The sequence below is a fragment of the Gobius niger genome (assembly GCF_951799975.1).
Source record: "Gobius niger genome assembly, chromosome: 1".
NCBI lineage: Eukaryota > Metazoa > Chordata > Actinopteri > Gobiiformes > Gobiidae > Gobius > Gobius niger.
Genome location: NC_136852.1, coordinates 31,474,565 through 31,491,433, shown reverse-complemented (window position 1 = coordinate 31,491,433; position 16,869 = coordinate 31,474,565). Strand labels below are relative to the sequence as shown.

The 16,869-nt window shown below is 46.2% G+C and overlaps 1 protein-coding gene across 2 annotated transcripts; it reads left to right on the top strand.

Moving 5' to 3' along the window:
- Positions 1–329: 329 nt before the first annotated feature.
- tbx2b (T-box transcription factor 2b) lies at positions 330–15,945 on the top strand. 2 transcript variants are annotated; one of them, XM_079559596.1, is made up of 7 exons: positions 330–1,747; positions 3,161–3,428; positions 6,362–6,511; positions 10,098–10,174; positions 10,808–10,971; positions 12,060–12,676; positions 15,102–15,945. In XM_079559596.1, the coding sequence occupies exons 1-7, from the start codon at positions 1,371–1,373 to the stop codon at positions 15,543–15,545; spliced, it is 2,097 nt and encodes a 698-aa protein (XP_079415722.1). In that variant the 5' UTR covers positions 330–1,370; the 3' UTR covers positions 15,546–15,945. The 2 variants fall into 2 exon arrangements, with proteins under 2 accessions (XP_079415722.1, XP_079415723.1); XM_079559597.1 differs by having other exon boundaries at positions 331–1,747; positions 6,365–6,511.
- Positions 15,946–16,869: the final 924 nt, after the last annotated feature.

Below are 16,869 nucleotides of genomic sequence, written 5' to 3'. Positions count from 1 at the left end.
CAGCGGAGAGCGCGTTCAGCCCCGACACGGGACCGGCTTTTACGCATATTATTGGAGACGTTTTTATGGCCAGTGAGAGTTTGTACGGCTGTCAGCGGAAGCCACAAGACACGAGAGCGGTGAACGCGGAGACACAGCACCACACAGCGCACTGCAGCGCTCGTTCATTCAGGAAGGCAGAGGGTGCGTGGGCTGGTGGTAGGAAATACGCACGAAAACGCCAAAGAAACTGTTAGAAAACTTCGCGTGTGCGCCGGTGTTGTTACAGAAGCCGCTGATAGTGGTCGAGAAATGTCAAGTTTGGACTCTTTTTTTTTTTTTTTTTTTTTTCATTTTTATTTCTACGCGTTTGACCTAATTCTGAGTCATCTTCCTTCTCGGATAAAAGTCGCGCTACAAAGCCGCTCCTAAACTGTACTTTCAAACTTCTACTCACCACATTCCCTTGTCAAAAGCCAAACTCTTCCTCCCCGCGTCCCTCTTGTTGCCTGTTCGGAGTTTTCACCGCCTTCTCCACGCGTCCACTCCGGCGGCGTGCCCGTGAACGCCTGGCCGAGGGAGAGGCGCTGTGAGCGGGGCAGGAGTCACTGTAACCCGCCCGCTGACGACGGTGGAAGCGGATAAAAGAAGCCAGGACGGGGAGCGGAGAATTGTTTGGCAAAAGAAGTGGAGGGACGAGGTCGAGCTTATAGTCTGAACGTCGCAAAAAAAGGTGGGGGAATGTGCGTGTGAGAGTGTGTGAGTGTGAGAGTGACTGTGCGTGTGTGTGTGTGGACAGGTTTCTTTTAAAAAACGGGGGCGGCTTTTGTCAAAAACGCAAAGCCGAAAGAGGTGATGCCCACAGCGGCCAACTACTGAGCGCTGACCCGGTGTTTGGCTCGGGAAGTGGGGGGTGGGATTTCCCCCGCTCTCTCCTGTCATTGGTTAATATTTTATTCTGTTGACATGTTTTCTTACTGCTAATGCTTCCGACACCTCCTCGCACCCCCCTCCCATCGACGCCGGAGCTGTCAGAACCACGCCTATGGGGCCTTACAATTGGTCCAGAAAGCGTAAAATCAGCAATCAAAGAGGCTTGGTTCATTAGGCGCAGGGACGGGACATGTGAGATAGTGGCAGATCGACACGGAGCGCTCCGCAGTGGGATGAGTGGAGCCGAGCAGCGCGCACGCAACACAGAGCACACCGCGGCAGCACGGGACGGAGACGGAGCTGTGAGCGTCAAAGCAGCACTTCCACAAGGCGCCTCTGCGGCTCGAGTCCTGACACGTACCGCGCCACTGGACTTACACTTTTGGAGGAGATACCACTAAACTATTACTATTCCCTTCGTTTTTTTTTGTCCCGTTTCGTTTTCTGTGGATGCACCGATGAGAGATCCAGTTTTCACTACAGGGACTGCGATGGCTTATCACCCTTTCCACGCGCACCGGCCGACCGACTTCCCCATGTCCGCTTTCCTCGCGGCCGCGCAGCCCTCCTTCTTCCCGGCGCTGAGCCTGCCTCCCGGGGCGCTCACCAAGCCGCTGCCGGAGCACGGCCTGGCGGGAGCCGCGGAGGCAGCGGCCGCGGCGGGGCTTCACCCGGCGCTCAGCCACCACCAGGCCGCCGCTCACCTCCGGGGACTCAAGAGCCTGGAGCCCGAGGAGGAGGTGGACGACGACCCCAAAGTCAACCTGGAAGCCAAGGACCTGTGGGACCAGTTCCACAAACTCGGGACGGAGATGGTCATCACCAAGTCCGGGAGGTGAGGACAATCGGAGTCTTTACATAGACATTTAGTAGGATTTGTTTAAGGCGCAGCATTTTCAGATAAAGCGACGACGGTGTCAACACAAACACAGTCAGTAAGAGAAGGAAAGCAGCGCCTGGACACGGTCCTCTATAATATAGAAAACACGAGTGTTATACAAGACACAGAGCGAGTGTGACAGGCATCAACACACAGCGGCGGAGCTCTGAACAGATATCCAACAACCAGTCAATCTAATCTACCCAGGAATTTTAGAATATTGAAGGAATCTTAACATAGATCATTTTATTGATGACATCTGACCAGAAAATGAAAAAAAAAAAGTTCTTATAGGTTCCACTCTTCCTTTTCAACAAATCATAAAAAACAAATAAGTCGCTATATAATAATGTACTTCATATTAAAATGGAGAATTCGGTCTGTCTTGTGGCACGGACGCTCCAAACGCCTTCGCCTCGTATGGCTTTACGGACTCAGGGGCGATGTGTCACTTCGGCTCATATGAGGGAAGCTCCACGAGACGCGCCGCGCTGTAACATGGTGCTTGGAGATTTTGGCGACAGAGCATCAAAACAAATCTGAGTGCGTCCAAACAATCTTGTGACTGTGTATTTAGGGCGTAGAGATAGAAAGAAAAAGGGGGGGTTCAAAGGGAGATAAGTTATTATGGCGAATGTGAAGTTAAATGTGCGTAAAACCGCAGTTGTTTTGGCGTAATTCGTGCGTCAGGCCTCGACAACTATTGTTTCAACTTTGTTTAAATTGTTTAAATCAGATGCTCGACATTTGCAGGGTTATTGTTCAAATAAAACGCTGATTATAAATTGGTGATTTGTGGCCCATGACTGCAATGATTTGGATACTGTATGTAGTTGCTTCTTAAGGGGTATTTTGTTGATAGTTTTATGCTACCCACTCGTCCAAAGTTTGTAAAAATGCAAGACAAATTTACTTTCTTAAGTGGGTGCATCGTAGTCCTCGTTTTTTTTTTCTCAGCCAAACTGTTGCTTCAAGTATTTTCTGTAAAAAGGTTGTTTTGCGTCGTGCGTAAAAAGGTGTTACATTGCTAGAATATTGTTGGGTAAAAGTAGTAAATGAAGCGCAAAGTTAACCCCATGATCAAAGAACATGTCTGGAATATTTGCGGGTCACTTGGTCGTTTTTTTTTATCTTCTTGTTGAGACAGTGCTGCCCCTGAGTGCTCCACGCAGACAGCCACTTCCAAACAATGTCTTGCGTGGTTTGTTTGGCACAGCTACACGCGTAAAACACGAAAACGCGGGCCTAGAAGATAACAACTTACTGTTCTTACAACTTTACATGTGTGTATGTGTGTTTTTTTTGTTTTGTTTTTATCCCACCCCTCTAATCTCTCCGTTGTGCTTGTGTGTCGTGCCCCGTGTACAGGCGCATGTTCCCCCCGTTCAAAGTGCGCATAAACGGCTTGGATAAGAAAGCCAAATACATCCTGCTGATGGACATCGTGGCGGCGGACGACTGTCGTTACAAGTTCCACAACTCGCGCTGGATGGTGGCGGGCAAGGCCGACCCCGAGATGCCCAAAAGGATGTACATTCACCCGGACAGCCCCGCCACGGGGGAGCAGTGGATGGCCAAGCCTGTTGCGTTTCATAAGCTCAAGCTCACCAACAATATCTCGGACAAGCACGGATTTGTAAGTCTCTTTATTTCTCTTCTCTTATTATTTTTTTTTTTTAATCATATATATATATTTTTCTTCTTTTCTTGTGGTGGTTCTGTCTGCTTTGACTGTTAAATGACGTGGATTAAAAGTATGATAGATGGGCGAGCTCGTGAACGAGGCAAATGTGTGAAACGATGCGTAAAACCCTAATATACGCACTGCTACTTAGGTTTGTGTCGTTTAAATGCGACTTTTGGGCTACGTTTGTGCTCACGCAGACACAGTGCCGTTTGTTTGTTCACTCACTCATTTTAATTTGGGATTTTTAGCTGTTCGCAGCGCGTGAATGGTGTGTGAATTTTTAATGAAACATCTGCGGAAGTAGGTCGTTGAGTCAAACTGGCACGGAACATTACGAAGGGAGATTAGGAACAAGCGGAAATGAAGAAAACAGGGCTATTTAAAAAAAAAAAAAAAAAAAAAAAGTAATATCCTACAAAATAAAATTGTGGATCCTGGGGGAGAAGGTTATATTATGGGGTATGGGCGGCGTAAGTTAAATGTCGTATTTCACGTTTTTTTCAGGCGCCTTGTGTTTTTGTGTGTGCGTGCATAAAACGGATTTGCATTACAACAAATAATCTATATCGAGTCCATGCTATTATTTCCCAGTATTGGCTGAAATGAAAAACTGTTATGTTACATTACATATATGCTGCATATTTGTAGGAGGAGGAAAGTTATTGGCAAATAAATAGGCCTAATTATTTATCTGCTGGCCCCAAAACTGCAGAATAGTAACTTTGCGCATCAAAAATGTGGTGGCACACGGTTTCATATCTACGACAAAAGCGCTCTTTCACCTAATGTGTGGTCGAGGAGACAATATTTGTAAAACATTTGAGTACACACTTCATTTATGGTGAGGAAAAACACGAAAGGCACACAAGAGTTTAGCAGCCGAGACTAAATCCACACACTCCTCTCCGTGCCGTGCGCCTTTGGAGATGTTGACACTTCTGTTGACGCACTGCACGAACACCACTGAGCAACTCGTCTCTGCTGCCCCCCCCAAAATAATGCACTCTGGCCCGGGCTACGAGCGAGGAGGGAGGCCGAGGGTAGCAGCAGCAGCAGCAGCAGAGGTTAACAAGCGAGGGCCTGCACCGAGTGAACCCACTCGTGTTTACGCGTGTTTTCGCTAAGTTCCAAGGCCAAGAGATGTCGAAATTAGGCCAAAAATGGAACGTTTGGCTCGAGAGGGGCAGAGCTTGTTGCCATGTAATCAGCTGTCTAACCAAATCCATGCCTGATCTCTCAAACCTTTGTCAAAAAAGTCGTGTGGAATAACCTTTTTGACTACACAACTGATCTGGTTTGGCATTTACGATGATCAGAGGGCCACGTTGGTTCGTTGGTTCTTGTTTCTCGTTTTTACGTTTCCTATACATGTATGGACACAGCGTTATACGTTCCTCGACTTGGCGTGATGGGAGATACAAGCCATTTAAGGACTTACTGTAGAAACGTCAACGTTGTCGGTATTGTTTTTGTGCGCAAAACACACAAAAGCAAAACAAAAATCTGTCACCTGATCTTCAAATTCCTAACTTTCTCGTTATATTCAGAACAGGCCTGTTAATAATTAAGGTGTTAGCTGTAGTATCGTGTTGTTGAGCTTTGCCATGCACTCCTGGCCTCATGTTATGCGCGCTAAGCTGCCTCTTCTCTCTATCGTGCGTAAATACTGCTCCCTGCCTTCGAAGGGCGGTACAGCACCGCGTCCTTTACCCAGTGACCGCGCGCACAACCTCTCCCCCCCCCCTCTCTCTCTCTCTCTCTCCCTCTCTCCCCCCTCTCTCTCTCCATTCTTCTATCATTTCCTCTCTCTCGGTTCGGTTCCTTGCCTCTCCTCGTCCTCGTCTTGTCCCGCAGATTTGTCGTAGATTTGCATGGCGCGGGCAGAAAGCATGTGCTAAATGATAGATGTCCGTGTGATTTCTCGAACACGTCCTCGCGGAAAACAAATCCACTATTTACATGTCTGTCGAGATGATTTGCGATCGCCACTTGATGCGTGGACTTGGAGACGGGGGGAGCCTGCCTTGAACAGGGAGGCGAGGCGGGATTTTTTTGTTTTTTTGGGGTTTCTTCGCGTGGTGCCTTTTTATTTGGCCCGTGCGTAAATTGGCTTTGAATAAATTATTATAGGCCTCACTATATCGCAACACATGACCCATTTATCGACTCCTTTTTAAATATAAGCCTTAACTCTATAAGCATCACGTGTGGCCCCATAAAGGCAGTAATTACAAACCTGACTAATTGCCCTGGATTTAAGGTGGAGGATGTGCACGCGTTTGGCTTTTACGCACAGGCACAATGTAATTATCTTGCCTTAAAAAAAAAAAAAAAATAGGTCATCACTTATTAAAAGATAGAGACTACATCACGGAGACAAGTCATTGTAATTATGGAGCAAATAATCAGACTTAATTGTGCACTTATAAGCAAAAAGTTATTTCAATCGTGCTGTTAAAAAAAACACACATTCTACATTTAATGCAGTAGGAACAAATTATCATTTATATATTTTTGTATAAAGAAATGAAATCTTATGCCCATATCATTTTGTGACACTTTGGTGTTTTTATTTTCTTCATGTTCAACGACTTTGGTTCTTTTAAAAAAAAAGATTTGAAAGAAGAAAGAGCAGTGGCCCAAATATGCTCTCGAGTAAAAGTAAAAAAAGTTGTAGGTGGAAAATATAACTTGAGTATTGAGTGTGTGAACATAAAATACAACAAAAAAGCAGATTTGATTTTTTTTTCTCAACATAAATACTATACAGAAGGTGGCATCCAAGTGCATTGTGAAAGATGCGTTTGAAGTGAGAGACCGTGTTGTGTTCCTGACCCACTGAGACGGTGCTAACTTGTCTCTCCGCGCTGTGTGTTTTGGAGCAGACCATCTTGAACTCCATGCACAAGTACCAGCCGCGCTTCCACATCGTGCGCGCCAACGACATCCTGAAGCTCCCCTACAGCACCTTCAGGACCTACGTGTTCCCCGAGACCGAGTTCGTGGCCGTGACCGCCTACCAGAACGACAAGGTGAGCCCCCACCACCCCCACCCCACACACAACACCCCACCCCGCACCTACAGCCACTGCGCACATTCACACAACGGGATGGCGACAGGAGCTCATTTCCTTGACCCTATACTTCACACGTGTCTTCATAAAATACCTGCTTTTAGGCCTGGTTTGTAGCTTTAATGTCGTGGTCCAGGTTTCGAATAATAAATCAATACAATATATATATATATATGTAACAATATATCGCAAAATAATAAAAATTGTATCGTAATTATACCACAAGAAGTCACAATAACAATTTGACACGGTTTTGACAAATATCGTCACCGCAATATTATGATAAATTGAGAAATTATTATGATTTTTTTTTTTTCCAATATCGCTCAGACCTGCTTTATTGTCTTGTCCTCTTTTAGAAGACACAGTGTAGTCCTGGCTCCGGCCTATGTCCCCAGACCGGGTTCAGTCCTGGTCTATAGTCTCGTCCTGCTTTAGTGGTTCCTGAACCTTTCGGGCCAGGACTTCCCCCTGTAAAAAATGATTTAATAATATAGATCATTTCAACCGAAAAACACAAAAATAAAAACTCCTTAGAGAAGTATTTACCCCCCTCTCTCTCGCGCTCCCCCGCCCCCACGCGGCGCACCAGCCCGAGCGGACGAGCGTAATCTGATTTTGTAGGTCGCCTAATTTCCCTGCAGAGGACTCCCACGGCCCGCCGAGGCTGGCCGGGCCTGTGCGCGCCGTGGAGGGGGTGATTAGCTGCTAATGGCGAAGTGGACATGCTTTATATTCGGTTATGTCGTGTCCAAACACTCACGAGTGCTCCTGCTGCAGGTCTTTTTTCTCTTCTTCAAAAATATAATCTGGGTTCATTCAAATAACTGTGGGGAAAAAGCGACCCCCCAAAAACCTGTGTGTCGCATTACACTGTTGTGCCTCACATTGAACGCAGCATCAGGACACTTTTCCCACACAATGTTAAAACGTGTGTATATAAATCATTTATGGAGATAGGGTCAAAGCAAAAGTACAATAATAATCATTTTAAAAGAAGTCAAGTCCAAATCGGCCTGTTGTCTGTCCCCATTTGCGTCGTCGGTTCCCAAAGTGGGCTCGGGACCCTGCAGGGAATCACTGAACTGGGGGGGGGGGGGTCAAATGTATTTTCAAGACATGATCCAAACAATAAAATGGCAACACTGTTTAAAGGCCTTTCAAATTGGAAACTCGGGCTCATTTGGGACATCGTCCAAACACCAAAATGAGCTTAGTCATTTACATATTAGGCTACTGAGCGCTTTGCTGCTCGAAACTATTGCAAGGGGCGTTTGTGGGGAACCCCTGTGAGCCCTGTGAGGCCAAACAGACGAAAAGCACAAAACAAAACCAGGAATGGCTGAAGTTGAGTGCGGGGTTCAAATACTGTTATTAAAAAAAAAAAAGCGCAACTGTGGCATCTACTTGTTTTATCCATTTCCCCCCTGGGCCTACATGGTGAAGCCACAGGTCGCGTGCTCTTCATCAGACATGACCTTTAACCCTTTGACATGATTGACAGACTCCATTTTTTCACACTTGTGTTCGCCGGTCCCGTCGCCCCAAATGGCGACCCGATCGAACCCGCGTTACGCATCCACGCGCCTGAGATGTAAACCTTTCGAAACGTAAATAGGCCGATCCCCCCCACCCCCTCCCGTGTACACAGTCCAAACTCTGTCTATTGTGAGGCGTTCCTGGAGAAATGGTTTTGGAGGTGGTGTGGTGGAAGGGGGGGGGATCAATAACGCGATTAAAAGCGGCAGCGGCAGCAGCGGCAGTGTAGCCCAACAAATGCGCGCCGTCTCGTCTGGCCTGGACTTTATCGGGGCCATGTCACTCTCCCCGCTGCTAATTGGCGCTCGTGTTGGGGTCCAAAAGGTCGTGCCTGCTGTAAAACTTTACGACCACCATCGATTAGGGGGTATTTTTTTGAGGAGGAGGAGGAGCTGGGGAGGGGGGTACCGGCGGTGAGCAGTGGACGCGCAGTGGATACAGCCCGCAGCCAGAGCGCGTTGGCGACTCTTTTATCGCGGAGCCACGAGCTGCGTCGTCGTCCAGGGGAGGGGGGGTCGTGTCATACGGCTGCTGCGGACCCGGAGCCGCTGCAGATCCACGATAGACGCGTTTTTAAAAAAAAATCGAGACAGCGCCATCTTCTGTTTGGGTTGTCCCGCAGCGACTGAATTTACGCGCAAATATGCAAAGAATCGGACAGTTCAAGTTTAAGAAAAGTTATCAGACACTAGCCTTTATTTGATTTACAAAATAGTCAGCTAGGGCCTCTTGTTATTATTATTATTATTATTATTATTATTATTATTATTATTATTATTATTATTATTATTATTATTATTATTATTATTATTATTATTATTATTATTATTATATATTGGCTTGAGGACCATCTCTATACAAACAATGGCTGTTTCTCAATTGCGAGGATCCGTCCTCCGTTTGGCCACTTCGTTGACGTCCTCGGTGGTGGCTCCTCCAAAACGGAGCGGAGTGTCCTCTCTCCGCCGCCTTTGAGCTCAAATGGAACGGCCTCCGGAGCGAGCGGCCGCGTCAGGTCACGTGTCAATCTATGCTCATTAAAACAACTGTTTTATGAATAACAGAGGCCAGGAAACTGTTTATGTGGAACAAAACTATTTTAAAGTGAGTTCAAACTAATAAAGTTTTGCGAGAAAAGAAAAAAGAAACTATGCTGCAGTGCATCATGGGTAATTTCAGCTCTCCGAGGCAGCGGAGGATCCACAGGTGTATCCTTCGTAAATGAGCCAAACGGAGGAGTCGAGCTGCGAGGGGGCGAGTGGTCCAGGTGAAATGGAACACCACTTGGCGGCGCCGTGATGACGCGAATGACGTCCGAAGTGGTCGAGACGCCGAGGATCCTGGCAATTGGGAAACAGCCAATGTCCTACAATGTCAAATGTAGTATCCTCCTGCGCCTTTTCAACAGACTGAGGCCATGACTGTACTTCGCCTCTACACACGGAGCCTGTTGTAAGAACTGACCACTGGCAAACCTTTTGAAAAATGGTCCCACGACCCACTCTCGGGTCACGACAGAAGCTGCAGCGAGTGTTAGGACAGCGTCTAATGACGAGTGAGATCTTCCACGACAGCAGATGGCGCTGTGTTGGCGACTGTCGCGAATGTGCTGCCGCTCCGGTCTGCAGCCTCATGTGGCTCTGTCCGCGAGGGCCTAAAAAAAAACAACAACAACAAAAAACCCGCTGATCAATTATTGACACGCGCGTCATCTGTTCAAGTGTCGCCACAAAGCCCCGCGCGCACTGTGGAGCAATGAAAAAAAGCTCCTCTCGCGGGGGCCATGAGAATTACGTCCGTCATTACGCCATGATTAATAATTCAGAAATCCTGTTTTCCTTCTGCGCTGAATAATCCGTGTGCGCGCAATGCTAATTCCCAAATAAGGGCACGAGTGGATTTACGCAGCGTACTGACGTGACCCTGCCATGTATAATAATAATAATAATAATAATAATAATAATAATAATAATAATAATGTGTGTGTGTTTTCTCTGTGTGACAGATTACGCAGCTGAAAATCGACAACAACCCGTTCGCCAAAGGGTTCAGAGACACGGGCAACGGGAGGAGAGAGAAAAGGTAAACTATCCTCGGAATGCTGAGATATAATCTCTGCTGGACGACTGAGAGCCCACACAAACATGCGCACAAAGCAACGGTCCTAAAGAAAGCGGTTATTGTGGCCGCCTCAGACAGCAGAGACAGCGGGACATGGAGGGACTGACTGGAGAAACTCAAACTCAGGTCACATTACAGGCTGGAGCCGGAATCACACAGAGAGGGGAACATAATCTGAAGAGTTCATTATTTTTTAATACTTTATCATTTCAAAAAATGTGGAAACATTGGATTAAGCAGCAATGGAGTCAAATTTGGATATTTGGAAATAATTGTGTAAAACAGACAAAATAAATGAGCTTTGGAGCATATTTTTTGTATTTCTAATCAATTTATGGTATAAAAGATCAAGCGATTTAATTCCGACTTGAAACAACTAATGCAAAAAATTAAGGCCCAACATAATGACTCTGAAAACTCTGTTCGAACTTTATTGAAAAAGTGGGACATTATCTCTAAACATGGGCCTTCACCTAAAACCAAACTGTAAATGCAACATTCTCTCTGGCTGCAGTGAATTAACCTTCCTCCTTATAAAACAAAATGCTGTTTGTGATGTGGTGTTGACGGTTGTACATGTTTGTGTGTGGGCAGGAAGCAGCTGACCATGCCGTCTCTGCGCATGTACGAGGACCAGTGCAAAGAGCGGGAGGGCGCCGACTCGGACGCCTCCTCCACCGAGCCCTCCGCGGGCCGGGACACCAGCCACTCCCCCCTGGGGCCCGGAGGGAGCCCGCTGCGGTTCAGACCTGGGCGAGGTGAGTTTAGGACCCTTTATATATATTTATATATATATTACCAGCTGTGCACGGTTAGCCACAAACAAGTAAAGTGATCAATTATTCAGCACGCGAGGGCTCGATAAACGTCTGGAATAGTGTTTTAGACTTTCAGAAACTGCTTCATCATGTGTACTTTACTTCTTCTCCATTGTAACAAGTAACAATGCTCCACATATACTATTATACTATTGGAAATGACAACTGTGATACAAAGTTTAATTCATTTTTCTTTAAAATGTTCTTGTATAATATTTAGATTTTATCATATCAAAATGTCTTCTTCAAAATTATTTCTCTTAAAAAATGCCTTATTTGTTATATTATTTATTTTATTACATTCAATGACTCAGCACTACTAGTACATGACTAGTACATGTATTTTCACCAAATACTGTTTTACTTTGACTTGAGTTATGACTGAGTGTCAAAATGAGTGACATCGTCTGCGTCCCCTCATGAACACACATTAGGGAAGTTATTTGACTTCACAGACCCTCTTCTTCCAGATATCCTTCTGCGTGTTTATCAAGAAACACAGAAAAGTATCGGACAATTTCATATCGTACAATTAGGGTTAAAATTAGGGTTATTTAAGCAAATGCTTCCGTCATTTGCCTCAGAGCAGAAAATATACTTTTTAAACATGGACGTTTAAAAAGTGAAGCTTTCACATACAGACAGTTTTGAATGTCCTTTAAATCAGTGATTCTGACCCTTTGCCTCTTAGACATTCATTTGTACTTCAAAGTACCTCCTACTGCAGCTCCTTTTTTATAAAGTGATCCACTAGAACTAATGTGTTCAAAACAAACCTAAAAGGACCAACCCTATGGTTGAAAGTCCTTTCTACTTGGACCTTTGTTTACATTTACCATAGTTACCATAGTTACCACCTAGAATTCTCAGCTGTCCTTAATATTTAGAAGTTGTGATGTCATGTGAACGCAGCCTATTAGTTTTCTAGATGAAATCATTTCGAGTACCCCTCGTGTACCCCTGGGGGTCCCCGTACCCCTGGCAGAACGTGTTGTCCAGAGTCTGACCTTCCTCCATCGTTCCCACAGATGAGAAAACGTGCTCGGACAGCGAGCCCGAGCTGGACCCGAACGACGAGGGCTTCACCGGCTCCAACAGCCCCGTGGGCCCGGACCCCGTGTCGCCCTACAGCTCCCGGTGCGAGGACCGCGTCCGGGACCGCCCCAGCAACAACAACAGCAACGCCACTACAGCCGCCGACGCCGGCCCCAAGAAGGACCACTCCATCTTCAGCATCCGGAACCTGGAGAAGGACAAACCGGGTCAGCGCAAAGACAGCTCGGACATTTTATCCAAGGACAGCGAGTCGTCGGGGGGCATCAGCGCCAGTAAAGACTCGCCCTTCTCCCCGCTCATGGTGCAGACCGAGAGCCCGTCGCACTTCAGCCCCAGCCACCTGCAGAGCCTGGCCCTGTCCGGGCTGCACGGGCAACAGTTCTTCAACCCCCTGAGCACCGGGTCGCCGCTGCTGTTCCACCCGGGGCAGTTCGCCATGGGCCCGGCGGGCGCCTTCTCCGCCATGGGGATGAGCCACCTGCTGGCGTCGGTGTCCAGCGGACTGGAGAACGGCGGCCTTACGAGTCAGAGCGCAGGAGGGGGCGGAGCGTTCCCCTTCCAGCTGTCCCAGCACATGCTCGCCTCGCAGGTAAGAGCGGCCTGAGGGAAGGGGGGGGTGGGTTGGGTCAATGGTTCTCATCAGAACTTTGCCAAGAATGACTTTTCAGAAATTTGGTCGGATCATTATTAGACAGAATCACAATGAAAATGATGTGTTTTAGTCTTGACTTTCTTTCTTTTGTTCTGTTCAGATATTGGATTGTAGATTGATATTATATTTGGGCCAAACTGCAATAGTTTTTTTTTAATACAAGTTGCAACTTATCATTTCATGGCTTGTGAGATGTTGAAGGAAGGTTTCGATGCTGCACTCACCTTAGCTCATGGTTTCAGATGGTTCTTCCTCGTGATCGTGTAGAATGTGGTGACGTCCATCTCTCAAACATCGACCCTCAGTAGATTTAACATCACGCTGTATTTATCTGACATGTGACACGTAGCAATTCGAGCTGAGTTTAAGGACCTGCAAAAAGTCATCTAGGAATAAGTGACATTTTCTTAAAATAAGTCCATTTGTTCCATAATGAGTCATTTCAAGACATTTACACTTAAAAAAAAATCTTACAGCTGTTGCAGTTTGATCATAATCTATCTCATTTTGAGTGCAATAGGAGAAAAATCCTGGACAGATTTCTTGAAATGAGTTCCTCAAATCAAGAACTTTTTTTCAAGAAAAGTCGACTTATTGTTGCAGTGGAGCTCTGTTAGTTTGTGTTTGTTAACGGCCTCAGAGGTTTGTCTGATACGACTCGATCATGTCCTCGGCCTCAGAGCCTCTGACCGCTGCACACTTAGTTGGAAAGCGTCATATTTTTCTCATCAGATTGAAGCTGTTTGCTGATGGCCGTTTGAGCTCCTTAAACAGAAAGGTTTCGCGGATGCAGAGTGTGTATGAGAGTGTATAGAAGGGACGGCACTGGGCTGAGCGGTTCCTAAAGTGCGGTCCGAGGGCGTCTCTCAGGCTATATGCCCAGTTGGCGAGATGGTACCTTTTTAGTGCAGGTTGAATTCGAAGTTTAACTAATGAAATGATGATTATGGTCGACTTTATTGCAGTGGTTCTCAACTGGTGTGGCTTCAGGCCCCTCCTTCAACCCAAACAGAATAATCATTTTAACTTTTACTGAGAATATTTGACATTGGGGCATGTTTTAGTGTATTTAATAGCATAGTGCTGTTTTTTCTTCAGTCGATTTCGGCATCGAACATTGATCTTTCTATCAAAAATGACACAAGTTCTTTAGAACCACTGCTTTATTATACTTTCATTCAAATGTGCATTTTTTTAACCATATTTTTTTAACCAAAGTTGTCCAAAGTCAGTTCTCACTTCAGCCTCTAACAAAGCATTAATATTGCTTTAGTGTTTGTGAACATTGTTTTTTTCCTGTCATGGAACGTAGTATTAGTGTGTGTGCTGGTATTCAAAAGTGACCACTGCCTAATCCAAAGGTTAGCTCAGGTTTGTGGGTGCTCATAACCCCCCCCCCCCCCGGGACACGAGGACATGTTAGTGGACGCTCCTCAGGCTCAGAGTGGGTCAGAAAAGCGTGAGGCTCACATTAGGGCCTGTTCAGGGCCCGGTGCTGAGGGCCCGTCCTCTACGTTCAGTGCAAAGCCACTGGTTTAGGATCTGTTGGGTTTGAACTTCATCACCTCAGCTTTCGGGATAAAGAAGGCAGTGGACCTCAGTTGGAGAAATACTCTTGTTCTCACTGCAAAATCTCTTCACTGTTACTGGTTCTCGGCTGGTCGTGATTGGATGATGGCGGGTCCTGAAGTAACATCACGGCTGCATCTAAAAAAATGGCACGATAGAGTAGAGTATGTAGCATAAAGTATTTTCCCACTGAACTATCCAAACACTTCATCTGGAGTCGGTTTTAGCAAAGGATAAGGGTCCCGACTGCAGTGTTCATTCTGATACATATTTTCATTTAGTTTTAGTCTTTTGACGAAAATGTTTGTCTTGTTTTAGTCAACTAAATTTAATACAAATGTAGTCAACTCTGCGTTAATATTTACTATAATCAATAATCAAAAGCTCCTCCACATGGACAAAGCTCAGAGCTGTTCCTTTGTTTAAATGATATGAGGCTTTTTCAAACTGTCACTGGACGTTTGGATGATTTTAGTCTCTTCTTTTCGTTTTTAGTCAGTCAGGTTTTAATAGATGAAAATATCTGGACATTTTAGTCTCGTAAACACCTTTGAATGTAGTTTGTTAGTCGGTAAAAACAGTACTTTGATTAAATCGACAACTAAATGAACACTCCTGTACTGACCCCTTATATATAATTTTTTGTAAAGTCCCTCCTTCCTGGATCTCAGCCTGTCAGGTCCAATGAGGAGGAGGGGGAGGAGCTTGATCCTGCTCTTTCTGGTTAAAGCTGTCTCCTCACTTTGCAAACGTTCATATGGCGTCTAACCCTCTGCTCTCTGTGTTTCCTCAGGGGATCCACATGCCCCCGTTCGGCGGCCTGTTCCCGTACCCGTACACCTACATGGCAGCAGCCGCCGCCGCCGCCTCAGCCTCCGCCTCCTCTCTGCCCGCCGGCGCCACCTCCAGCCCGCTGTCCCGAAACCCCTTCCTGAGCTCCACGCGGCCCAGGCTGCGCTTCAACCCCTACCAGCTCCCCGTGTCCCTACCGCAGCCCTCGGGCGCCAGCCTGCTCTCCGCCGGCCTCCTGCCCGCCTCCGAGTGCTCAAAGTCGGGCAGCCGGGAGTCCAGCCCCGTCCCGGACATCAACCACAAGCTGGTTTCGACCGGGCGGGCCAGCGCGTCGCCCAAATCCTCCATGAAGGACTCGGTGAACGAGCTGCAGAGCATTCAGAGACTGGTGAGCGGCCTGGAGGGGCAGCGGGAGCCTTCTCCCAGAACGGACTCCCCGAAGTAATCGGACTCGGACTCTGACTCGGCGGGAAAAAAAACGAGCCGTGCACTTCGCAAAGTCCGAGAGTTGCACCGAAACCGGGCTGGGAGGAACTTGCAATTCAGTCCACAACTTTGGTTTTTCGTACAAACGCAGTGAAAGCGACGGGAAGCGAAGAGTTTCAGAGCTAAAGTGGACATATCATGCATACGCTTTGATCACAGTGAATATATGTGCGTGGAAGACTGAATCTTGTCTGTTGCTCGGAGCGCCCTCCGCTGGAATCAGTGGAAATGACCTCTGCTAAAAACAAGGTACGAGCCACGATGTTGGGCTAACGTCGTGCCGGGTTATCGACGGCGCCCTGGTGAAAGCAGTTTGAGTGCAGAGGGGATCAGAGTGGAGCGATGTGTAACCTCCGGCCCCCGAAGACCATTTTCCATCAAAGATCCACGACACAAATATCACTGAAAAAATTCCCATTCCGCAACAAAATCAAACCCCCGAAGTACAGATCGTAGCGCTTGAGAAGTAGAAGAAGAAACCACCAGAGTGGACACATTTGTGAGGATTTTTGCACGATATGTCCCCTTTACGAACACAAAGGAGAGCGTTATCTTGAAGCGGGACGACGCCTCCGAGCTCGCGTCCGACAGAGAGACCGCGCGTGCGACCCACCACGAGCATTCGCGGCAAAACAAGGACAAAAAAAAGCAGGAAAAAAAGAGCGAATAGACTTTTTTTGGAAAAGCCAGCTGCAACCAAAAAAAAAAAAGACAAAACGAAAAAAAAGCTTTATTACTCGCCTATTATTACGACTTGTTCATGTTTCTCCGGGCCTATCCTATTTCAAAAGGGCAAAGAAGACACTTATTCATTTCACGTCCAGAAACTATTTATGTAATTAAAAAGTAAGAAATCTGTACATATAAGGCTTAGATTGAAGAATATGCAATTCATTTTAATTTATTGAAAGCTGTATATTTAGCGTGTACATAATTCTGTTTTTTTTTTTTTTTCTGTTGTCCCGCTTTATCCCATTTGAACCTGTTTCTTGTAAATGACGGAAAAGCTATTTAGCGCTTGTCGGTTTGTGTACGATCGTTTTTGTTTTGTTGTTGTTGTTTTTTGTTTTTTTTTAAAGGACGTGTGTGCCATGTTTTCACGCATCGCAAACACTATATCAATACGGATTTATACAGACGAAAGAAAGACAGAAAGAAAGAAAGAAAGAAAGAAAGAAAGAAAGAAAGAAAGAAAGAAAGAAAGAAAGAAAGAAAGAAAGAAAGAAAGAAAGACCACCTCAGGATATTTTCTCACTCCAGCCAGGAAATCATCATCGGAAACC

Bases quoted from the DNA above. Each gene is read 5' to 3' on its own strand.
- tbx2b (XM_079559596.1), top strand. From the start codon at position 1,371: ATGAGAGATCCAGTTTTCACTACAGGGACTGCGATGGCTTATCACCCT. The intron at 3,429-6,361 runs GTAAGTCTCTTT...TGTGTTTTGGAG, and splicing joins TCTCGGACAAGCACGGATTT to CAGACCATCTTGAACTCCAT. The intron at 10,175-10,807 runs GTAAACTATCCT...GTGTGTGGGCAG, and splicing joins AACGGGAGGAGAGAGAAAAG to GAAGCAGCTGACCATGCCGT.